Consider the following 26743-nt stretch of genomic DNA (forward strand, 5'->3'; position numbering starts at 1 on the left):
ACGTTTGACATAATATTTAGAGAAGAACAAGAAATGAAAAAAATTTATTAGAGAATTCAAGAACAAACCTCTTCTCTGCGGCAGAATACTTTTGAGCTTCTTCGAAATAATTCCACTAGGTTGACTGAAATGCATTTGGTAGTAAATTTCTTACAGCAAGTTCTCTTGGAAGTTCTTGAAAAAATTAAAACTAAAGGACAACCTGTTGTAGTTCTCCAAAATCTTGATAATCGTAGGAGTTATATTAATTCAACAAAAAAGAAAATTAGTCCCTTTCGATGTTTATTTCTATTATCCCTTTTAATTCATTTTTCATTTATCAACTGAAAGAGTACACAATTCTATGAAAATACTATATATATACTTATTAGCACCATTTTACTTCTCCGTTATATCTTATTAGGCCGAAGGTTCTTTTTAATTGAACAGCACTATTTCTGATTGATAACTCACAAAAATAAACACTTATTATAGTTTTGGTTCTTATATTTCTTTGGATTTCAACAGAAAAATTTCTTTATAGCTTATATCCTCCCAGGTAAATAAATGTCTTGACAATATTTTTGGACAAGTATACTTTTTTAAATTTTTTTTTGCTTTTTTCGAGGTTCATTCGCTAGCATATAGTGATTCAAATATTTTGTATGGAAAAAGAAAATTGAAGGACGAGAAACAGGAGACAACTTCGCCTTTTATCAATTTACAGGGATGTTAAAATGCGATAGTAGGAAAAAGGAAACTCTTGATATATTTGCAAAGTTGTCTATCCTCTTTCAGAATGAACATACTTCAATTACTTTAAACACAGACACAGACACGCAGAGAGGATATCTATATCTTGAGATCAAAGTTTATCTCCATAGTTCTATTTACACACACACACACACACATATATATATATATATATATATATCATGTTTAATAAAATTTTTTGTATAATTATTATTGATTTGAAGAAATTAATTTAAAGAGATGAATAAATTATTTTCTTTAAAGATACCATACTGGTTATTTTCGCTTTTGAGTGTTTCCTACAGGGATAACTTGAATTTTTTTATAAATCATATATTCTTTGAATAACACATAAAATCCAGAAATAACAATCCTAACTAGAACTATGGGGTTGAAATCAACATATCTGGCTATTTTGCTGGTGCTGTTGGCTCAATTTTTATTAGTTACAGCTGACTCAACAGTATATTCGAGAACTTACTGGACTGAAAAAACTGCTTCAACGTACTCAACATCATATAAGACTAATGGTCTTGTCTTTCATGATACTACAACTTATTATTGGATTTATACTCCTAGAGTAACATTCTCAACTACCACTACTTCTTTTAATACAGATGTTCCATCATTATCAACTAGTACAATAGTTATTACTAGCGTAGGGGCTGACGGTTATGAAACATATATCACATCAACTTTAGTATACTATCCGATTTATACTAGTCCGACAACTAATACTAAAAGAAGTCTCTTTTTTTCAACTTACACATCTACCTATTCAACCGTGTATAACACTATTGTTGGAGACGATGGCTCAACAACAACAGATATTACATATTATATTGCTATTCCAGATATGTTTTACAAGTCTACAACTACTGAAGGTTGGACTGGTAATTCATGGTGGACTCATGCTACTTCAACTGTTGTTACTACAGGTAATGATGGGACTTTAACAACTGGTACTGTTTATTACGTCTATACTACAAGAAATCCTGGTTTGACTACATTCGTTCCATGGACTGGAACCTATACAACCTTCTATTCTACCGGCTTGACGTCATTTGGTGGGGTCATTGGTATTGGTCAAACTACCTCTACTTTATATTGGGTTTATACTCCATATCGTAGGAGTACTTCCCGTACTACTACTTGGAGTTCTATAGATTATACTACTACATGGTCTACCTCCATTTTAACTACAACTGATGCCCAAGGTAATGCAACAACTGAGACTATTTACTTTGTCGCTACTCCAGTTCGTCGTGTAACATCTACAGTTTCAACAACAAGTAATTTTAGTTCTGAATCTACTTACACTTATTCCACTTTATTTAATACTGTAATTGACGGGGAAGGTAATACCACTACAGAAACTACATACTATGTAGCTATTCCTACCAACTTTTTGCATTCTACCACTACAGATGGTTGGACTGGTAATTATTTATGGACTCATGCTACTTCCACTGTTGTTACTACAGGTAATGATGGCATTTTGACAACTGGTACCATTTATTACGTTTATACTACAAGAAATCCTGGTTTGACTACATTCGTTCCATGGACTGGAACTTATACAACATTCTATTCTACTGGCTTGACGGTATTTGGTGGAGCTATTGGTATTGGTAGAACTACCTCAACTTTGTATTGGGTTTATACTCCTATTCGTGAGAGTACATCCCGTAGCACTACTTGGAGTTCTATAGATTATACTACTACATGGTCTACCTCCATTTTAACTACAACTGATGCCCAAGGTAATGCAACAACTGAGACTATTTACTTTGTCGCTACTCCAGTTCGTCGTGTAACATCTACAGTTTCAACAACAAGTAATTTTAGTTCTGAATCTACTTACACTTATTCCACTTTATTTAATACTGTAATTGACGGGGAAGGTAATACCACTACAGAAACTACATACTATGTAGCTATTCCTACCAACTTTTTGCATTCTACCACTACAGATGGTTGGACTGGTAATTATTTATGGACTCATTCAACCGTAATTACTGTTACTACTGGTAATGATGGAATTTTGACAACTGGTACCATTTATTACGTTTATACCACAAGAAATCCTGGTTTGACTACATTCGTTCCATGGACTGGAACTTATACAACATTCTATTCTACTGGCTTGACGGTATTTGGTGGAGCTATTGGTATTGGTAGAACTACCTCAACTTTGTATTGGGTTTATACTCCTATTCGTGAGAGTACATCCCGTAGCACTACTTGGAGTTCTATAGATTATACTACTACATGGTCTACCTCCATTTTAACTACAACTGATGCCCAAGGTAATGCAACAACTGAGACTATTTACTTTGTCGCTACTCCAGTTCGTCGTGTAACATCTACAGTTTCAACAACAAGTAATTTTAGTTCTGCATCTACTTACACTTATTCTACTATTTTTAACACGATTACTGATGAAGATGGGCAAAAATTTACAGAAACAACTTATTATGTTGCTATTCCAACTAACTTTTTATACTCTACTACTACTGAAGGTTGGACTGGTTTTTTTTTAACTACTCACGCGACATCCATCGTTGTTACTACTGGTGATGATGGTATTCTAACCACTGGTACTGTTTATTACGTTTACACTTCTCGCGAACCTGGTATTACAATAACTACCCCATGGACTGGTACTTATACCACTTATTATTCTACGTCGGTAAATACAAATCATTTTATTGGTATCCCTGTTGGTACCACAACTTACTATTACGTCAGGATTCCATATTATGAGACAATCATATCTACTACCACGTATAGCACACATGAGTATACTACCACTTATTCTACTGAATATCTGTCTTTCACTGATTTAGATGGTAATGTCACAACACAAATTATCTACCATGTTTATACCCCAACACGTCGTTATTCCAGTACTTATACCATCAAGAGCAGTCCTTTTGGTGGGACCCTAACATCTACATTTGCAACTTTCTACTCTACCATAACAGATGAAGATGGTAATGAGACTACCCAGACAACATATTACATCGCCATTCCAACGGATCTATATAAAACCACAACAACCGAAGTGTGGACTGGTCAATACACTATTACTTATTATATCAGTAAAACGACAGCAAGAGGAACTGATGGATATTCTACTGAGAAAACAGTTTACTATGTCCGTACACCTACCCCTGGTGGTGGTAAGTGGAAAACAACATATTGGACGGGTACTTACACAACATATAGTCAAGATGGTTATACATTAGCATTTGGTTTCAAAGGTATTTTCTTCGGGTTGTGGGTCTATCCTCAATATTATTTAAAAACGCCGATTCGTAGAACAACTTTGTTCAGCTGGACTAGTAACTGGAATCTTCAAACTACTTCTACTTCCTCTCGTGTAACTACCATTGTCGATGTGTTCGGGGAATCGACAACCGAGACTATTTACTTTGTTTTTGCGCCTGCTCCTACTGTTTCGTCATTCATTTACTCACAAGGTACATTTACTTCTTCAACCACAGTGACTACGTCTACTTTTACCACTACTGTTGGTGGAGTTTATGATTATTCATGGGCCATTGTGTATTATGTGGTTTTGCCGGTCGATGTTGCACAATCTACAGTAATGACTCAATGGACTGGTACATATGTTACAACAAGTACTATTTTTGTAACAACTATTACTGATTCAGAAGGATTTTCTTCAATTTATACTGTATATGTTGTCCAAACTCCAGTTCTAAGTCCATCATATTCATATATTCCTTGGACTGGAACATACACATCAACTGTTCAAACCAGTGTTTACACAACTTTAGATTACTATGATAACTTTTTGGCTTCCTGGACCCATACTATATTTATTATTCAAACACCTATCCGTTTGTCTACTACCTATGAATTTTCATATTGGACAGGCACGAATTATTCAACTTATTCGACTGATATCGTTACAATAACTGATGTTTGGGGAAATGCAACTACAGAAACAATTTATTATGTTGTAACACCTACTCGTGTTATCTATACTACTGAATTCTTTCCACAAAGTAATGCAGGTACTAGTACTTTCAGTACCGGGGTTACTACTTTCACCGGTAAAGATGGCTTAGAAACAACTGAAACTATCTATTCCGTTCTTATCCCAGTAGATTCAAAATTAAGCACCGTTTTTAGTTCATGGGATAAGGACTACATAAGTGAATTATCTACTGTTACTTCTGGAGGAACTACTATTATTTATATCGTCACACCGATTGACACTGGTATTTTTATTTACCTACCATGGGCTGGTGACTATACATCCACTATTTTGACAACTACATCTTACAGTTTTGGTTATTCAGGTACATTTTTAGGTGGTTGGGATCGTATTGTATATGTTGTCGAAACACCAATTCGTTCTGTATTATCTACTAGTTATTCTGCCTGGCCATCTCCAAATTTGACATCAACATTCAAAACCATTGTTACTACTTTTACTGGCGAAGATAAAGAAGAAACCACTGAAACATTATATTTAGTTTATACTCCTTATAGAGCAACCAGTACTACCACTACTACTGGGTACGGTCAAGAAGAAACAATGACATTTACGACTACTACAAGAACATTTACTGGTACTGACGGTGAAGAGACTACTGAAACTATTTATATTGTCGGAACACCTGATCATGAAAGAACTTCTACCAGTTATACAGCTTGGTCTAGCGATATTTCACTGACATTTTCGACTTTTGTTACTACATACACGAATGAAAATGATTTTGTTATTACTGAAACAATATACTTCGTGAGTACACCATACCGTTTTTACACCACCACAAGAGTATCTGGAATTCCTAATATATTCAGAACAACAATATCTACAATTCTAACAACAATAACTGATTCAGAGGGTAACGAAACCACTGAAACAACATATTTTGTATTAACTCCTATTCAAAAATCTTTATCGACTTCATACTCAGCAGTCGATAACATTGATGGTACTTTTACTTACTCTACCGAAGTGCTGACATTGACAGATAGTGAAGGTAATGAGATTACAGAAAGTATATATTTTGTTCTGACTCCAATTCGTCAAAGTATTGTCACATCTTTTACAGCAGGAGGTATCATTACTACCACTTTCTCCACATCTATTTTTACTACATACAATTCACAGGGTGATGAGATTACTGAAACTATTTATTATGTCATGACCCCTGCAAGAGATATTACCTCAACAACTTCATCCTACTGGTCTATGAGGTCAATATCCACATATTCCACTTCGATTGTTACAATCACTGATGAAAATGGCGACGAAGTAACTGAGACAATTTATTACGTATTTGCTCCTCATTACGAAGTTAGTAGTACTACTTATGTCGGTGGTCCTGTAACTGCTGAAGAAACAGTTTATACCTATGTTACAACATTTACAGATAATGAGGGGTTTTTGACAACCGAAACTTTATTTATTGTCGAAACTCCACTAAAATCATCCGAAGAATCATCTGAAGAATCATCTCTCGGATTTTCTTCCTATTATAACAGTTCACTAATTATTTCAGAGTCTGAATCTTCTGTCGAATCATCCATTGTTTCTGAAAGTGTAATGTACAATACCTCTTCTATTGAATCTTCTGTTGAATCTTCAATTGCTTCTGAAAGTGTTATGTACAACACCTCTTCTATTGAATCTTCTGTTGAATCTTCAATTGGTTCTGAAAGTGTTATGTACAACACCTCTTCTATTGAATCTTCTGTTGAATCTTCAATTGGTTCTGAAAGTGTTATGTACAACAGCACTTCTATTGAATCTTCTGTCGAATCATCCATTGTTTCTGAAAGTGTTATGTACAACACCTCTTCTATTGAATCTTCTGTTGAATCTTCAATTGGTTCTGAAAGTGTTATGTACAACACCTCTTCTATTGAATCTTCTGTTGAATCTTCAATTGCTTCTGAAAGTGTTATGTACAACACCTCTTCTATTGAATCTTCTGTTGAATCTTCAATTGGTTCTGAAAGTGTTATGTACAACAGCACTTCTATTGAATCTTCTGTTCAATCTGAAAGTAAAATTTATAATGCAACTTCTTTCGGATCTTCTATTGAATCATCAATCAAATCTGAAAGTGGAATTCCTAACAATTCTTCAACTGAATCAATAGGAACCATTGATGCAAGTACTTACGACTCATACGTATCAGAAAATTCAAATACATTCAACACACTCACTTCAAATTCAACAGAATCTACAGAAACTTCCTTACACTACTCTTCTACAAGTGTGGCAACTGGCTCTGAAAATTCCAGAACCCAATCATCAATTTTAAATAGTACAGTTCACCAATCTACTACAAACTCTGAAATTTTCTCCGAATCTGATTCCACTGAATTATCATACGAAATATCAACCTACACATCCACCGATTCTGAAGGTAATGTTACCACCGGTACCACCACCTACCCAGTTTCTCACACCAGTGAAGAAGAATTGACTACTTCTACTTACACTTCCACCGACTCTGAAGGTAATGTTACCACCGGTACTACTACCTACCCAGTCTCCCACACCAGTGAAGAAGAAGTCACCACTTCTACTTACACTTCCACCGACTCTGAAGGTAATGTTACCACCGGTACTACTACCTACCCAGTCTCCAACACTTCTGAAAAAGAAGTCACCACTTCTACTTACACTTCCACCGACTCTGAAGGTAATGTTACCACCGGTACCACTACCTACCCAGTCTCCCACTCCAGTGAAGAAGAAGTCACCACTTCTACCTACACTTCCACCGACTCTGAAGGTAATGTTACCACCGGTACTACTACCTACCCAGTCTCCCACACCAGTGAAGAAGAAGTCACCACTTCTACTTACACTTCCACCGACTCTGAAGGTAATGTTACCACCGGTACTACTACCTACCCAGTCTCCCACACTTCTGAAGAAGAAGTAACCACTTCTACTTACACTTCCACCGACTATGAAGGTAATGTTACCACCGGTACTACTACCTACCCAGTCTCTCACACCAGTGAAGAAGAATTGACTACTTCTACCTACACTTCCACCGACTCTGAAGGTAATGTTACCACCGGTACCACCACCTACCCAGTCTCTCACACCAGTGAAGAAGAAGTAACCACTTCTACCTACACTTCCACCGACTCTGAAGGTAATGTTACCACCGGTACCACTACCTACCCAGTCTCTCACACCAGTGAAGAAGAATTGACTACTTCTACCTACACTTCCACTGACTCTGAAGGTAATGTTACCACCGGTACCACCACCTACCCAGTCTCTCACACCAGTGAAGAAGAAGTAACCACTTCTACTTACACTTCCACCGACTCTGAAGGTAATGTTACCACCGGTACCACCACCTACCCAGTCTCTCACACCAGTGAAGAAGAATTGACTACTTCTACTTACACTTCCACCGACTCTGAAGGTAATGTTACCACCGGTACTACTACCTACCCAGTCTCCCACACTTCTGAAGAAGAAGTCACCACTTCTACCTACACTTCCACCGACTCTGAAGGTAATGTTACCACCGGTACCACCACCTACCCAGTCTCTCACACTTCTGAAGAAGAAGTCACCACTTCTACTTACACTTCCACCGACTCTGAAGGTAATGTTACCACCGGTACCACCACCTACCCAGTCTCCCACTCCAGTGAAGAAGAAGTCATCACTTCTACCTACATTTCCACCGACTCTGAAGGTAATGTTACCACCGGTACCACCACCTACCCAGTCTCTCACACCAGTGAAGAAGAATTGACTACTTCTACCTACACTTCCACCGACTCTGAAGGTAATGTTACCACCGGTACCACTACCTACCCAGTCTCTCACACCAGTGAAGAAGAATTGACTACTTCTACCTACACTTCTACCGACTCTGAAGGTAATGTTACCACCGGTACCACCACCTACCCAGTCTCTCACACTTCTGAAGAAGAAGTCACCACTTCTACTTACACTTCCACCGACTCTGAAGGTAATGTTACCACCGGTACCACTACCTACCCAGTTTCTCACACCAGTGAAGAAGAAGTAACCACTTCTACTTACACTTCCACCGACTCTGAAGGTAATGTTACCACCGGTACCACCACCTACCCAGTCTCCCACACCAGTGAAGAAGAAGTCACCACTTCTACTTACACTTCCACCGACTCTGAAGGTAATGTTACCACCGGTACCACCACCTACCCAGTCTCCCACACCAGTGAAGAAGAAGTCACCACTTCTACTTACACTTCCACCGACTCTGAAGGTAATGTTACCACCGGTACCACCACCTACCCAGTCTCTCACACTTCTGAAGAAGAAGTCACCACTTCTACTTACACTTCCACCGACTCTGAAGGTAATGTTACCACCGGTACCACCACCTACCCAGTCTCTCACACCAGTGAAGAAGAATTGACTACTTCTACTTACACTTCCACCGACTCTGAAGGTAATGTTACCACCGGTACCACCACCTACCCAGTCTCTCACACTTCTGAAGAAGAAGTCACCACTTCTACTTACACTTCCACCGACTCTGAAGGTAATGTTACCACCGGTACCACCACCTACCCAGTCTCTCACACCAGTGAAGAAGAAGTCACCACTTCTACTTACACTTCCACCGACTCTGAAGGTAATGTTACCACCGGTACCACTACCTACCCAGTTTCTCACACCAGTGAAGAAGAATTGACTACTTCTACCTACACTTCCACCGACTCTGAAGGTAATGTTACCACCGGTACTACTACCTACCCAGTTTCTCACACCAGTGAAGAAGAATTTACTACTTCTACTTACACTTCCACCGACTCTGAAGGTAATGTTACCACCGGTACCACCACCTACCCAGTCTCTCACACTTCTGAAGAAGAAGTCACCACTTCTACTTACACTTCCACCGACTCTGAAGGTAATGTTACCACCGGTACCACCACCTACCCAGTCTCCCACACCAGTGAAGAAGAAGTCACCACTTCTACTTACACTTCCACCGACTCTGAAGGTAATGTTACCACCGGTACTACTACCTACCCAGTCTCTCACACCAGTGAAGAAGAATTGACTACTTCTACCTACACTTCCACTGACTCTGAAGGTAATGTTACCACCGGTACCACCACCTACCCAGTCTCTCACACCAGTGAAGAAGAAGTCACCACTTCTACTTACACTTCCACCGACTCTGAAGGTAATGTTACCACCGGTACTACTACCTACCCAGTCTCGCACACCAGTGAAGAAGAAGTCACCACTTCTACTTACACTTCCACCGACTCTGAAGGTAATGTTACCACCGGTACCACCACCTACCCAGTCTCCCACACCAGTGAAGAAGAAGTCACCACTTCTACTTACACTTCCACCGACTCTGAAGGTAATGTTACCACCGGTACCACCACCTACCCAGTCTCTCACACTTCTGAAGAAGAAGTCACCACTTCTACTTACACTTCCACCGACTCTGAAGGTAATGTTACCACCGGTACTACTACCTACCCAGTCTCGCACACCAGTGAAGAAGAAGTCACCACTTCTACTTACACTTCCACCGACTCTGAAGGTAATGTTACCACCGGTACCACCACCTACCCAGTCTCCCACACCAGTGAAGAAGAAGTCACCACTTCTACTTACACTTCCACCGACTCTGAAGGTAATGTTACCACCGGTACTACTACCTACCCAGTCTCGCACACCAGTGAAGAAGAAGTCACCACTTCTACTTACACTTCCACCGACTCTGAAGGTAATGTTACCACCGGTACCACCACCTACCCAGTCTCCCACACCAGTGAAGAAGAATTGACTACTTCTACTTACACTTCCACCGACTCTGAAGGTAATGTTACCACCGGTACCACCACCTACCCAGTCTCTCACACCAGTGAAGAAGATTTGACTACTTCTACTTACACTTCCACCGACTCTGAAGGTAATGTTACCACCGGTACCACCACCTACCCAGTCTCTCACACCAGTGAAGAAGAAGTCACCACTTCTACTTACACTTCCAGCGACTCTGAAGGTAATGTTACCACCGGTACCACCACCTACCCAGTCTCTCACACTAGTGAAGAAGAATTGACTACTTCTACTTACACATCCACCGACTCTGAAGGTAATGTTACCACCGGTACCACCACCTACCCAGTCTCTCACACCAGTGAAGAAGAATTGACTACTTCTACTTACACTTCCACCGACTCTGAAGGTAATGTTACCACCGGTACCACCACCTACCCAGTCTCTCACACCAGTGAAGAAGAATTGACTACTTCTACTTACACTTCCACCGACTCTGAAGGTAATGTTACCACCGGTACCACCACCTACCCAGTCTCTCACACTTCTGAAGAAGATTTGACTACTTCTACTTACACTTCCACCGACTCTGAAGGTAATGTTACCACCGGTACCACCACATACCCAGTCTCTCACACCAGTGAAGAAGAAGTCACCACTTCTATTATCGGTAGTTTAAGTTGCATACCATTTACATCGTTAGAATCTAAATCATTTTCGGTTAATGCTGATGTGACTGTAACTACTAGATCTACATCATTCACGGAATCCATGACTAAAACCGAGATGTCAACCGTTATTTCTACGTACACTTCCACTGACTCTGAAGGTAATGTTACCACTGGTACTACTACCTACCCAGTCTCCCACACTTCTGAAGAAGAAGTAACCACTTCTACTTACACTTCCACCGACTCTGAAGGTAATGTTACCACCGGTACTACTACCCACCCAGTCTCCCACACTTCTGAAGAAGAAGTAACCACTTCTACTTACACTTCCACCGACTCTGAAGGTAATGTTACCACCGGTACCACCACCTACCCAGTCTCCCACACCAGTGAAGAAGAAGTAACCACTTCTACCTACACTTCCACCGACTCTGAAGGTAATGTTACCACCGGTACCACCACCTACCCAGTCTCCCACACCAGTGAAGAAGAAGTAACCACTTCTACCTACACTTCCACCGACTCTGAAGGTAATGTTACCACCGGTACCACCACCTACCCAGTCTCTCACACTTCTGAAGAAGAATTGACTACTTCTACTTACACTTCCACCGACTCTGAAGGTAATGTTACCACCGGTACCACTACCTACCCAGTCTCTCACACCAGTGAAGAAGATTTGACTACTTCTACTTACACTTCCACCGACTCTGAAGGTAATGTTACCACCGGTACCACCACCTACCCAGTCTCTCACACCAGTGAAGAAGAAATCACCACTTCTACTTACACTTCCACCGACTCTGAAGGTAATGTTACCACCGGTACCACCACCTACCCAGTCTCTCACACCAGTGAAGAAGAAGTCACCACTTCTACCTACACTTCCACCGACTCTGAAGGTAATGTTACCACCGGTACCACTACCTACCCAGTCTCTCACACTTCTGAAGAAGAATTGACTACTTCTACTTACACTTCCACTGACTCTGAAGGTAATGTTACCACCGGTACCACCACCTACCCAGTCTCTCACACCAGTGAAGAAGAAGTCACCACTTCTACCTACACTTCCACCGACTCTGAAGGTAATGTTACCACCGGTACTACTACCTACCCAGTCTCTCACACTTCTGAAGAAGAATTGACTACTTCTACTTACACTTCCACCGACTCTGAAGGTAATGTTACCACCGGTACTACTACCTACCCAGTCTCTCACACTTCTGAAGAAGAAGTCACCACTTCTACCTACACTTCCACCGACTCTGAAGGTAATGTTACCACCGGTACTACTACCTACCCAGTCTCTCACACTTCTGAAGAAGAATTGACTACTTCTACTTACACTTCCACCGACTCTGAAGGTAATGTTACCACCGGTACCACTACCTACCCAGTCTCCCACTCCAGTGAAGAAGAAGTCACGACTTCTACCTACATTTCCACCGACTCTGAAGGTAATGTTACCACCGGTACCACCACCTACCCAGTCTCTCACACTTCTGAAGAAGAATTGACTACTTCTACTTACACTTCCACCGACTCTGAAGGTAATGTTACCACCGGTACTACTACCTACCCAGTCTCCCACACTTCTGAAGAAGAATTGACTACTTCTACTTACACTTCCACCGACTCTGAAGGTAATGTTACCACCGGTACCACCACCTACCCAGTCTCCCACACCAGTGAAGAAGAAGTCACCACTTCTACTTACACTTCCACCGACTCTGAAGGTAATGTTACCACCGGTACTACTACCTACCCAGTCTCCCACACCAGTGAAGAAGAAGTCACCACTTCTACTTACACTTCCACCGACTCTGAAGGTAATGTTACCACCGGTACTACTACCTACCCAGTCTCGCACACCAGTGAAGAAGAAGTCACCACTTCTACTTACACTTCCACCGACTCTGAAGGTAATGTTACCACCGGTACCACCACCTACCCAGTCTCTCACACCAGTGAAGAAGAAGTAACCACTTCTACTTACACTTCCACCGACTCTGAAGGTAATGTTACCATCGGTACCACCACCTACCCAGTCTCCCACACCAGTGAAGAAGAAGTCATCACTTCTACTTACACTTCCACCGACTCTGAAGGTAATGTTACCACCGGTACCACCACCTACCCAGTCTCTCACACTTCTGAAGAAGAAGTCACCACTTCTACTTACACTTCCACCGACTCTGAAGGTAATGTTACCACCGGTACCACCACCTACCCAGTCTCGCACACCAGTGAAGAAGAAGTCACCACTTCTACTTACACTTCCACCGACTCTGAAGGTAATGTTACCACCGGTACCACTACCTACCCAGTCTCTCACACTTCTGAAGAAGAAGTCACCACTTCTACTTACACTTCCACCGACTCTGAAGGTAATGTTACCACCGGTACCACCACCTACCCAGTCTCCCACACCAGTGAAGAAGAAGTCACCACTTCTACCTACACTTCCACCGACTCTGAAGGTAATGTTACCACCGGTACCACCACCTACCCAGTCTCTCACACTTCTGAAGAAGAAGTCACCACTTCTACTTACACTTCCACCGACTCTGAAGGTAATGTAACCACCGGTACCACCACCTACCCAGTCTCTCACACCAGTGAAGAAGAATTGACTACTTCTACTTACAATTCCACCGACTCTGAAGGTAATGTTACCACCGGTACCACCACCTACCCAGTCTCCCACACCAGTGAAGAAGAATTGACTACTTCTACTTACACTTCCACCGACTCTGAAGGTAATGTTACCACCGGTACCACCACCTACCCAGTCTCCCACACCAGTGAAGAAGAATTGACTACTTCTACTTACACTTCCACCGACTCTGAAGGTAATGTTACCACCGGTACTACTACCTACCCAGTCTCCCACACTTCTGAAGAAGAAGTAACCACTTCTACTTACACTTCCACCGACTCTGAAGGTAATGTTACCACCGGTACCACCACCTACCCAGTCTCCCACACTTCTGAAGAAGAAGTCACCACTTCTACTTACACTTCCACCGACTCTGAAGGTAATGTTACCACCGGTACCACCACCTACCCAGTCTCTCACACTTCTGAAGAAAGAATTGACTACTTCTACTTACACTTCCATTGACTCTGAAGGTAATGTTACCACCGGTACCACCACCTACCCAGTCTCTCACACCAGTGAAGAAGAAGTCACCACTTCTACCTACACTTCCACCGACTCTGAAGGTAATGTTACCACCGGTACTACTACCTACCCAGTCTCTCACACTTCTGAAGAAGAATTGACTACTTCTACTTACACTTCCACCGACTCTGAAGGTAATGTTACCACCGGTACTACTACCTACCCAGTCTCTCACACTTCTGAAGAAGAAGTAACCACTTCTACTTACACTTCCACCGACTCTGAAGGTAATGTTACCACCGGTACCACCACCTACCCAGTCTCTCACACCAGTGAAGAAGAAGTCATCACTTCTACTTACACTTCCACCGACTCTGAAGGTAATGTTACCACCGGTACCACCACCTACCCAGTCTCCCACACCAGTGAAGAAGAAGTCACGACTTCTACCTACACTTCCACCGACTCTGAAGGTAATGTTACCACCGGTACCACCACCTACCCAGTCTCCCACACCAGTGAAGAAGAAGTCACCACTTCTACTTACACTTCCACCGACTCTGAAGGTAATGTTACCACCGGTACTACTACCTACCCAGTCTCCCACACCAGTGAAGAAGAATTGACTACTTCTACCTACACTTCCACTGACTCTGAAGGTAATGTTACCACCGGTACTACTACCTACCCAGTCTCTCACACTTCTGAAGAAGAAGTCACCACTTCTACTTACACTTCCACCGACTCTGAAGGTAATGTTACCACCGGTACCACCACCTACCCAGTCTCTCACACCAGTGAAGAAGAATTGACTACTTCTACTTACACTTCCACCGACTCTGAAGGTAATGTTACCACCGGTACCACCACCTACCCAGTCTCCGACACCAGTGAAGAAGAAGTCACCACTTCTACCTACACTTCCACCGACTCTGAAGGTAATGTTACCACCGGTACCACCACCTACCCAGTCTCTCACACTTCTGAAGAAGAAGTCACCACTTCTACTTACACTTCCACCGACTCTGAAGGTAATGTTACCACCGGTACCACCACCTACCCAGTTTCTCACACCAGTGAAGAAGAAGTCACCACTTCTACTTACACTTCCACCGACTCTGAAGGTAATGTTACCACCGGTACCACCACCTACCCAGTCTCTCACACTTCTGAAGAAGAAGTCACCACTTCTACTTACACTTCCACCGACTCTGAAGGTAATGTTACCACCGGTACCACTACCTACCCAGTTTCTCACACCAGTGAAGAAGAAGTCACCACTTCTACTTACACTTCCACCGACTCTGAAGGTAATGTTACCACCGGTACCACCACCTACCCAGTCTCTCACACTTCTGAAGAAGAAGTCACCACTTCTACTTACACTTCCACCGACTCTGAAGGTAATGTTACCACCGGTACCACCACCTACCCAGTCTCTCACACCAGTGAAGAAGAAGTCACCACTTCTACTTACACTTCCACCGACTCTGAAGGTAATGTTACCACCGGTACCACCACCTACCCAGTCTCTCACACCAGTGAAGAAGAAGTCACCACTTCTACTTACACTTCCACCGACTCTGAAGGTAATGTTACCACCGGTACCACTACCTACCCAGTCTCGCACACCAGTGAAGAAGAATTGACTACTTCTACTTACACTTCCACCGACTCTGAAGGTAATGTTACCACCGGTACCACTACCTACCCAGTCTCCCACACCACTGAAGAAGAATTGACTACTTCTACTTACACTTCCACCGACTCTGAAGGTAATGTTACCACCGGTACCACTACCTACCCAGTTTCCCACACCAGTGAAGAAGAATTGACCACTTCTACTTACACTTCCACCGACTCTGAAGGTAATGTTACCACCGGTACCACTACCTACCCAGTTTCCCACACCACTGAAGAAGAATTGACTACTTCTACTTACACTTCCACCGACTCTGAAGGTAATGTTACCACCGGTACCACTACCTACCCAGTCTCCCACACCAGTGAAGAAGAATTGACTACTTCTACTTACACTTCCACCGACTCTGAAGGTAATGTTACCACCGGTACCACTACCTACCCAGTCTCCCACACCAGTGAAGAAGAATTGACTACTTCTACTTACACTTCCACCGACTCTGAAGGTAATGTTACCACCGGTACCACTACCTACCCAGTCTCCCACACCACTGAAGAAGAATTGACTACTTCTACTTACACTTCCACCGACTCTGAAGGTAATGTTACCACCGGTACCACTACCTACCCAGTCTCTCACACCACTGAAGAAGAATTGACTACTTCTACTTACACTTCCACCGACTCTGAAGGTAATGTTACCACCGGTACCACTACCTACCCAGTCTCTCACACCAGTGAAGAAGAATTGACTACTTCTACTTACACTTCCACCGACTCTGAAGGTAATGTTACCACCGGTACCACTACCTACCCAGTCTCTCACACCAGTGAAGAAGAATTGACTACTTCTACTTACACTTCCACCGACTCTGAAGGTAATGTTACCACCGGTACCACTACCTACCCAGTCTCTCACACCAGTGAAGAAGAATTGACTACTTCTACTTACACTTCCACCGACTCTGAAGGTAATGTTACCACCGGTACCACTACCTACCCAGTCTCTCACACCAGTGAAGAAGAAGTCACCACTTCTACTTACACTTCCACCGACTCTGAAGGTAATGTTACCACCGGTACCACTACCTACCCAGTCTCTCACACCAGTGAAGAAGAATTGACTACTTCTACTTACACTTCCACCGACTCTGAAGGTAATGTTACCACCGGTACCACTACCTACCCAGTCTCTCACACCAGTGAAGAAGAATTGACTACTTCTACTTACACTTCCACCGACTCTGAAGGTAATGTTACCACCGGTACCACTACCTACCCAGTCTCTCACACCAGTGAAGAAGAATTGACTACTTCTACTTACACTTCCACCGACTCTGAAGGTAATGTTACCACCGCTACCACTACCTACCCAGTCTCTCACACCAGTGAAGAAGAATTGACTACTTCTACTTACACTTCCACTGACTCTGAAGGTAATGTTACCACTGGTACCACTACCTACCCAGTCTCTCACACCAGTGAAGAAGAAGTCACCACTTCTACTTACACTTCCACCGACTCTGAAGGTAATGTTACCACCGGTACCACTACCTACCCAGTCTCTCACACCAGTGAAGAAGAAGTCACCACTTCTACTTACACTTCCACCGACTCTGAAGGTAATGTTACCACCGGTACCACTACCTACCCAGTCTCTCACACCAGTGAAGAAGAATTGACTACTTCTACTTACACTTCCACCGACTCTGAAGGTAATGTTACCACCGGTACCACTACCTACCCAGTCTCTCACACTTCTGAAGAAGAAGTCACCACTTCTACTTACACTTCCACCGACTCTGAAGGTAATGTTACCACCGGTACCACTACCTACCCAGTCTCTCACACCAGTGAAGAAGAAGTCACCACTTCTACTTACACTTCCACCGACTCTGAAGGTAATGTTACCACCGGTACCACTACCTACCCAGTCTCTCACACCAGTGAAGAAGAATTGACTACTTCTACTTACACTTCCACCGACTCTGAAGGCAATGTTACCACCGGTACCACTACCTACCCAGTCTCTCACACCAGTGAAGAAGAATTGACTACTTCTACTTACATTTCCACCGACTCTGAAGGTAATGTTACCACCGGTACCACTACCTACCCAGTCTCTCACACCAGTGAAGAAGAAGTCACCACTTCTACTTACACTTCCACCGACTCTGAAGGTAATGTTACCACCGGTACCACTACCTACCCAGTCTCTCACACCAGTGAAGAAGAATTGACTACTTCTACTTACACTTCCACCGACTCTGAAGGTAATGTTACCACCGGTACCACTACCTACCCAGTCTCTCACACCAGTGAAGATGAAGTCAGTATTTCTTCTGGTATTATGAATTCTAATTGTATTTCTTTTACATCTTTAGAATCGAAGTTAGTTTCTATTAATGCGGATGCCACTGCAACAACAAGAACTTCATCTTCAATTAAATCATTTACTACAACTGAAATTTCTACAATTACTTCTACTTACACTTCCACCGACTCTGAAGGCAATGTTACCACCGGTACCACTACCTACCCAGTCTCTCACACCAGTGAAGAAGAAGTCACCACTTCTACTTACACTTCCACCGACTCTGAAGGTAATGTTACCACCGGTACCACTACCTACCCAGTCTCTCACACCAGTGAAGAAGAATTGACTACTTCTACTTACACTTCCACCGACTCTGAAGGTAATGTTACCACTGGTACCACTACCTACCCAGTCTCTCACACCAGTGAAGAAGAAGTCACCACTTCTACTTACACTTCCACCGACTCTGAAGGTAATGTTACCACCGGTACCACTACCTACCCAGTCTCTCACACCAGTGAAGAAGAATTGACTACTTCTACTTACACTTCCACCGACTCTGAAGGTAATGTTACCACCGGTACCACTACCTACCCAGTCTCTCACACTTCTGAAGAAGAAGTCACCACTTCTACTTACACTTCCACCGACTCTGAAGGTAATGTTACCACCGGTACCACTACCTACCCAGTCTCTCACACTTCTGAAGAAGAAGTCACCACTTCTACTTACACTTCCACCGACTCTGAAGGTAATGTTACCACCGGTACCACTACCTACCCAGTCTCTCACACCAGTGAAGAAGAATTGACTACTTCTACTTACACTTCCACCGACTCTGAAGGTAATGTTACCACCGGTACCACTACCTACCCAGTCTCTCACACCAGTGAAGAAGAAGTCACCACTTCTACTTACACTTCCACCGACTCTGAAGGTAATGTTACCACCGGTACCACTACCTACCCAGTCTCTCACACTTCTGAAGAAGAAGTCACCACTTCTACTTACACTTCCACCGACTCTGAAGGTAATGTTACCACCGGTACCACTACCTACCCAGTCTCTCACACCAGTGAAGAAGAATTGACTACTTCTACTTACACTTCCACCGACTCTGAAGGTAATGTTACCACTGGTACCACTACCTACCCAGTCTCTCACACCAGTGAAGAAGAAGTCACCACTTCTACTTACACTTCCACCGACTCTGAAGGTAATGTTACCACTGGTACCACTACCTACCCAGTCTCTCACACCAGTGAAGAAGAAGTGACTACTTCTACTTACACTTCTACCGACTCTGAAGGCAATGTTACCACCGGTACCACTACCTACCCAGTCTCTCACACCAGTGAAGAAGAAGTCACCACTTCTACTTACACTTCCACCGACTCTGAAGGTAATGTTACCACCGGTACCACTACCTACCCAGTCTCTCACACCAGTGAAGAAGAATTGACTACTTCTACTTACACTTCCACTGACTCTGAAGGTAATGTTACCACCGGTACCACTACCTACCCAGTCTCTCACACCAGTGAAGAAGAAGTCACCACTTCTACTTACACTTCCACCGACTCTGAAGGTAATGTTACCACCGGTACCACTACCTACCCAGTCTCTCACACCAGTGAAGAAGAATTGACTACTTCTACTTACACTTCCACTGACTCTGAAGGTAATGTTACCACCGGTACCACTACCTACCCAGTCTCTCACACCAGTGAAGAAGAAGTCACCACTTCTACTTACACTTCCACCGACTCTGAAGGTAATGTTACCACTGGTACCACTACCTACCCAGTCTCTCACACTTCTGAAGAAGAAGTCACCACTTCTACTTACACTTCCACCGACTCTGAAGGTAATGTTACAACCGGTACCACTACCTACCCAGTCTCTCACACCAGTGAAGAAGAAGTCACCACTTCTACTTACACTTCCACCGACTCTGAAGGTAATGTTACCACCGGTACCACTACCTACCCAGTCTCTCACACCAGTGAAGAAGAATTGACTACTTCTACTTACACTTCCACTGACTCTGAAGGTAATGTTACCACCGGTACCACTACCTACCCAGTCTCTCACACCAGTGAAGAAGAATTGACTACTTCTACTTACACTTCCACTGACTCTGAAGGTAATGTTACCACTGGTACCACTACCTACCCAGTCTCTCACACTTCTGAAGAAGAAGTCACCACTTCTACTTACACTTCCACCGACTCTGAAGGTAATGTTACCACCGGTACCACTACCTACCCAGTCTCTCACACCAGTGAAGAAGAATTGACTACTTCTACTTACACTTCCACTGACTCTGAAGGTAATGTTACCACCGGTACCACTACCTACCCAGTCTCTCACACCAGTGAAGAAGAATTGACTACTTCTACTTACACTTCCACCGACTCTGAAGGTAATGTTACCACCGGTACCACTACCTACCCAGTCTCTCACACTTCTGAAGAAGAAGTCACCACTTCTACTTACACTTCCACCGACTCTGAAGGTAATGTTACCACCGGTACCACTACCTACCCAGTCTCTCACACCAGTGAAGAAGAATTGACTACTTCTACTTACACTTCCACTGACTCTGAAGGTAATGTTACCACCGGTACCACTACCTACCCAGTCTCTCACACCAGTGAAGAAGAATTGACTACTTCTACTTACACTTCCACCGACTCTGAAGGTAATGTTACCACTGGTACCACTACCTACCCAGTCTCTCACACCAGTGAAGAAGAAGTCACCACTTCTACTTACACTTCCACCGACTCTGAAGGTAATGTTACCACTGGTACCACTACCTACCCAGTCTCTCACACCAGTGAAGAAGAAGTGACTACTTCTACTTACACTTCTACCGACTCTGAAGGCAATGTTACCACCGGTACCACTACCTACCCAGTCTCTCACACCAGTGAAGAAGAAGTCACCACTTCTACTTACACTTCCACCGACTCTGAAGGTAATGTTACCACCGGTACCACTACCTACCCAGTCTCTCACACCAGTGAAGAAGAATTGACTACTTCTACTTACACTTCCACTGACTCTGAAGGTAATGTTACCACCGGTACCACTACCTACCCAGTCTCTCACACCAGTGAAGAAGAAGTCACCACTTCTACTTACACTTCCACCGACTCTGAAGGTAATGTTACCACTGGTACCACTACCTACCCAGTCTCTCACACTTCTGAAGAAGAAGTCACCACTTCTACTTACACTTCCACCGACTCTGAAGGTAATGTACAACCGGTACTACTACCTACCCAGTCTCTCACACCAGTGAAGAAGAAGTCACCACTTCTACTTACACTTCCACCGACTCTGAAGGTAATGTTACCACCGGTACTACTACCTACCCAGTCTCTCACACCAGTGAAGAAGAATTGGCTACTTCTACCTACACTTCCACTGACTCTGAAGGTAATGTTACCACCGGTACCACCACCTACCCAGTCTCTCACACTTCTGAAGAAGAAGTCACCACTTCTACTTACACTTCCACCGACTCTGAAGGTAATGTTACCACCGGTACCACTACCTACCCAGTCTCTCACACTTCTGAAGAAGAAGTCACCACTTCTACCTACACTTCCACTGACTCTGAAGGTAATGTTACCACCGGTACCACCACCTACCCAGTCTCTCACACTTCTGAAGAAGAAGTCACCACTTCTACTTACACTTCCACCGACTCTGAAGGTAATGTTACCACCGGTACCACCACCTACCCAGTCTCTCACACTTCTGAAGAAGAATTGACTACTTCTACTTACACTTCCACCGACTCTGAAGGTAATGTTACCACCGGTACTACTACCTACCCAGTCTCTCACACCAGTGAAGAAGAAGTCACCACTTCTACCTACACTTCCACCGACTCTGAAGGTAATGTTACCACCGGTACTACCACCTACCCAGTCTCCCACACCAGTGAAGAAGAATTGACTACTTCTACTTACACTTCCACCGACTCTGAAGGTAATGTTACCACCGGTACTACTACCTACCCAGTCTCTCACACCAGTGAAGAAGAAGTAACCACTTCTACTTACACTTCCACCGACTCTGAAGGTAATGTTACCACCGGTACTACTACCTACCCAGTTTCTCACACCAGTGAAGAAGAATTGACTACTTCTACCTACACTTCCACCGACTCTGAAGGTAATGTTACCACCGGTACCACCACCTACCCAGTCTCTCAAACCAGTGAAGAAGAAGTCACCACTTCTACTTACACTTCCACCGACTCTGAAGGTAATGTTACCACCGGTACCACCACCTACCCAGTTTCTCACACTTCTGAAGAAGAAGTCACCACTTCTACTTACACTTCCACCGACTCTGAAGGTAATGTTACCACCGGTACCACCACCTACCCAGTCTCTCACACTTCTGAAGAAGAATTGACTACTTCTACTTACACTTCCACCGACTCTGAAGGTAATATTACCACCGGTACCACTACCTACCCAGTCTCTCACACTTCTGAAGAAGAAGTCACCACTTCTACCTACACTTCCACTGACTCTGAAGGTAATGTTACCACCGGTACCACCACCTACCCAGTCTCTCACACCAGTGAAGAAGAAGTCACCACTTCTACTTACACTTCCACCGACTCTGAAGGTAATGTTACCACCGGTACTACTACCTACCCAGTCTCTCACACCAGTGAAGAAGAAGTAACCACTTCTACTTACACTTCCACCGACTCTGAAGGTAATGTTACCACCGGTACTACTACCTACCCAGTCTCCCACACCAGTGAAGAAGAATTGACTACTTCTACTTACACTTCCACCGACTCTGAAGGTAATGTTACCACCGGTACCACCACCTACCCAGTCTCTCACACTTCTGAAGAAGAAGTCACCACTTCTACTTACACTTCCACCGACTCTGAAGGTAATGTTACCACCGGTACTACTACCTACCCAGTCTCCCACACTTCTGAAGAAGAAGTCACCACTTCTACTTACACTTCCACCGACTCTGAAGGTAATGTTACCACCGGTACTACTACCTACCCAGTCTCTCACACCAGTGAAGAAGAAGTAACCACTTCTACTTACACTTCCACCGACTCTGAAGGTAATGTTACCACCGGTACCACCACCTACCCAGTCTCTCACACTTCTGAAGAAGAAGTCACCACTTCTACTTACACTTCCACCGACTCTGAAGGTAATGTAACCACCGGTACCACCACCTACCCAGTCTCTCACACCAGTGAAGAAGAATTGACTACTTCTACTTACACTTCCACCGACTCTGAAGGTAATGTTACCACCGGTACCACCACCTACCCAGTCTCCCACACCAGTGAAGAAGAATTGACTACTTCTACTTACACTTCCACCGACTCTGAAGGTAATGTTACCACCGGTACTACTACCTACCCAGTCTCCCACACTTCTGAAGAAGAAGTAACCACTTCTACTTACACTTCCACCGACTCTGAAGGTAATGTTACCACCGGTACCACCACCTACCCAGTCTCCCACACTTCTGAAGAAGAAGTCACCACTTCTACTTACACTTCCACCGACTCTGAAGGTAATGTTACCACCGGTACCACCACCTACCCAGTCTCTCACACCAGTGAAGAAGAATTGACTACTTCTACTTACACTTCCACCGACTCTGAAGGTAATGTTACCACCGGTACCACCACCTACCCAGTCTCTCACACCAGTGAAGAAGAAGTCACCACTTCTACTTACACTTCCACCGACTCTGAAGGTAATGTTACCACCGGTACCACCACCTACCCAGTCTCTCACACTTCTGAAGAAGAAGTCACCACTTCTACTTACACTTCCACCGACTCTGAAGGTAATGTTACCACCGGTACCACCACCTACCCAGTCTCGCACACCAGTGAAGAAGAAGTCACCACTTCTACTTACACTTCCACCGACTCTGAAGGTAATGTTACCACCGGTACTACTACCTACCCAGTCTCTCACACCAGTGAAGAAGAAGTAACCACTTCTACTTACACTTCCACCGACTCTGAAGGTAATGTTACCACCGGTACTACTACCTACCCAGTCTCCCACACCAGTGAAGAAGAATTGACTACTTCTACTTACACTTCCACCGACTCTGAAGGTAATGTTACCACCGGTACCACTACCTACCCAGTTTCTAACACCAGTGAAGAAGAATTGACTACTTCTACCTACACTTCCACCGACTCTGAAGGTAATGTTACCACCGGTACCACTACCTACCCAGTTTCTCACACCAGTGAAGAAGAATTGACTACTTCTACCTACACTTCCACCGACTCTGAAGGTAATGTTACCACCGGTACTACTACCTACCCAGTCTCGCACACCAGTGAAGAAGAATTGACTACTTCTACTTACACTTCCACCGACTCTGAAGGTAATGTTACCACCGGTACCACCACCTACCCAGTCTCCCACACCAGTGAAGAAGAAGTCACCACTTCTACTTACACTTCCACCGACTCTGAAGGTAATGTTACCACCGGTACCACTACCTACCCAGTCTCTCACACCAGTGAAGAAGAATTGACTACTTCTACTTACACTTCCACCGACTCTGAAGGTAATGTTACCACCGGTACCACCACCTACCCAGTCTCTCACACTTCTGAAGAAGAATTGACTACTTCTACTTACACTTCCACCGACTCTGAAGGTAATGTTACCACCGGTACTACTACCTACCCAGTCTCTCACACTTCTGAAGAAGAAGTCACCACTTCTACCTACACTTCCACTGACTCTGAAGGTAATGTTACCACCGGTACCACCACCTACCCAGTCTCTCACACCAGTGAAGAAGAAGTCACCACTTCTACTTACACTTCCACCGACTCTGAAGGTAATGTTACCACCGGTACTACTACCTACCCAGTCTCCCACACCAGTGAAGAAGAATTGACTACTTCTACTTACACTTCCACCGACTCTGAAGGTAATGTTACCACCGGTACTACTACCTACCCAGTCTCCCACACCAGTGAAGAAGAATTGACTACTTCTACTTACACTTCCACCGACTCTGAAGGTAATGTTACCACCGGTACCACCACCTACCCAGTCTCTCACACTTCTGAAGAAGAAGTCACCACTTCTACTTACACTTCCACCGACTCTGAAGGTAATGTTACCACCGGTACTACTACCTACCCAGTCTCTCACACCAGTGAAGAAGAAGTAACCACTTCTACTTACACTTCCACCGACTCTGAAGGTAATGTTACCACCGGTACCACCACCTACCCAGTCTCCCACACCAGTGAAGAAGAAGTCACCACTTCTACTTACACTTCCACCGACTCTGAAGGTAATGTTACCACCGGTACCACCACCTACCCAGTCTCGCACACCAGTGAAGAAGAAGTCACCACTTCTACTTACACTTCCACCGACTCTGAAGGTAATGTTACCACCGGTACCACTACCTACCCAGTTTCTCACACCAGTGAAGAAGAATTGACTACTTCTACCTACACTTCCACCGACTCTGAAGGTAATGTTACCACCGGTACCACTACCTACCCAGTCTCTCACACTTCTGAAGAAGAAGTCACCACTTCTACTTACACTTCCACCGACTCTGAAGGTAATGTTACCACCGGTACCACCACCTACCCAGTCTCCCACACCAGTGAAGAAGAAGTCACCACTTCTACCTACACTTCCACCGACTCTGAAGGTAATGTTACCACCGGTACCACCACCTACCCAGTCTCTCACACTTCTGAAGAAGAAGTCACCACTTCTACTTACACTTCCACCGACTCTGAAGGTAATGTTACCACCGGTACCACCACCTACCCAGTCTCGCACACCAGTGAAGAAGAAGTCACCACTTCTACTTACACTTCCACCGACTCTGAAGGTAATGTTACCACCGGTACCACTACCTACCCAGTTTCTCACACCAGTGAAGAAGAATTGACTACTTCTACCTACACTTCCACCGACTCTGAAGGTAATGTTACCACCGGTACTACTACCTACCCAGTTTCTCACACCAGTGAAGAAGAATTTACTACTTCTACTTACACTTCCACCGACTCTGAAGGTAATGTTACCACCGGTACCACCACCTACCCAGTCTCTCACACTTCTGAAGAAGAAGTCACCACTTCTACGTACACTTCCACCGACTCTGAAGGTAATGTTACCACCGGTACCACCACCTACCCAGTCTCCCACACCAGTGAAGAAGAAGTCACCACTTCTACCTACACTTCCACCGACTCTGAAGGTAATGTTACCACCGGTACCACCACCTACCCAGTCTCTCACACCAGTGAAGAAGAAGTCACCACTTCTACTTACACTTCCACCGACTCTGAAGGTAATGTTACCACCGGTACTACTACCTACCCAGTCTCGCACACCAGTGAAGAAGTG

At 43.9% G+C, this 26743-nt stretch overlaps 3 protein-coding genes across 3 annotated transcripts; all 3 read left to right on the forward strand.

The window, feature by feature from the left end:
• Nucleotides 1–1117: 1117 nt before the first annotated feature.
• Nucleotides 1118–14353, forward strand: Kpol_529p31 (uncharacterized protein; the record flags this gene model as incomplete). Its single annotated transcript, XM_001644459.1, has 1 exon — nt 1118–14353. The coding sequence occupies one exon, from the start codon at nt 1118–1120 to the stop codon at nt 14351–14353; it is 13236 nt and encodes a 4411-aa protein (XP_001644509.1).
• Kpol_529p32 (uncharacterized protein) lies at nt 14178–22097 on the forward strand (the record flags this gene model as incomplete). Its single annotated transcript, XM_001644460.1, has 1 exon — nt 14178–22097. The coding sequence occupies one exon, from the start codon at nt 14178–14180 to the stop codon at nt 22095–22097; it is 7920 nt and encodes a 2639-aa protein (XP_001644510.1).
• On the forward strand, nt 21578–26743 carry Kpol_529p33 (uncharacterized protein; the record flags this gene model as incomplete). The annotated part of the gene is made up of 1 exon (XM_001644461.1): nt 21578–26743. A coding segment is annotated over one exon (5166 nt), but the record flags the coding sequence as incomplete, so codon positions are not given.

The sequence above is a fragment of the Vanderwaltozyma polyspora genome, genomic scaffold, assembly GCF_000150035.1.
Source record: "Vanderwaltozyma polyspora DSM 70294 KpolScaffold529 genomic scaffold, whole genome shotgun sequence".
Taxonomy (NCBI): domain Eukaryota; kingdom Fungi; phylum Ascomycota; class Saccharomycetes; order Saccharomycetales; family Saccharomycetaceae; genus Vanderwaltozyma; species Vanderwaltozyma polyspora.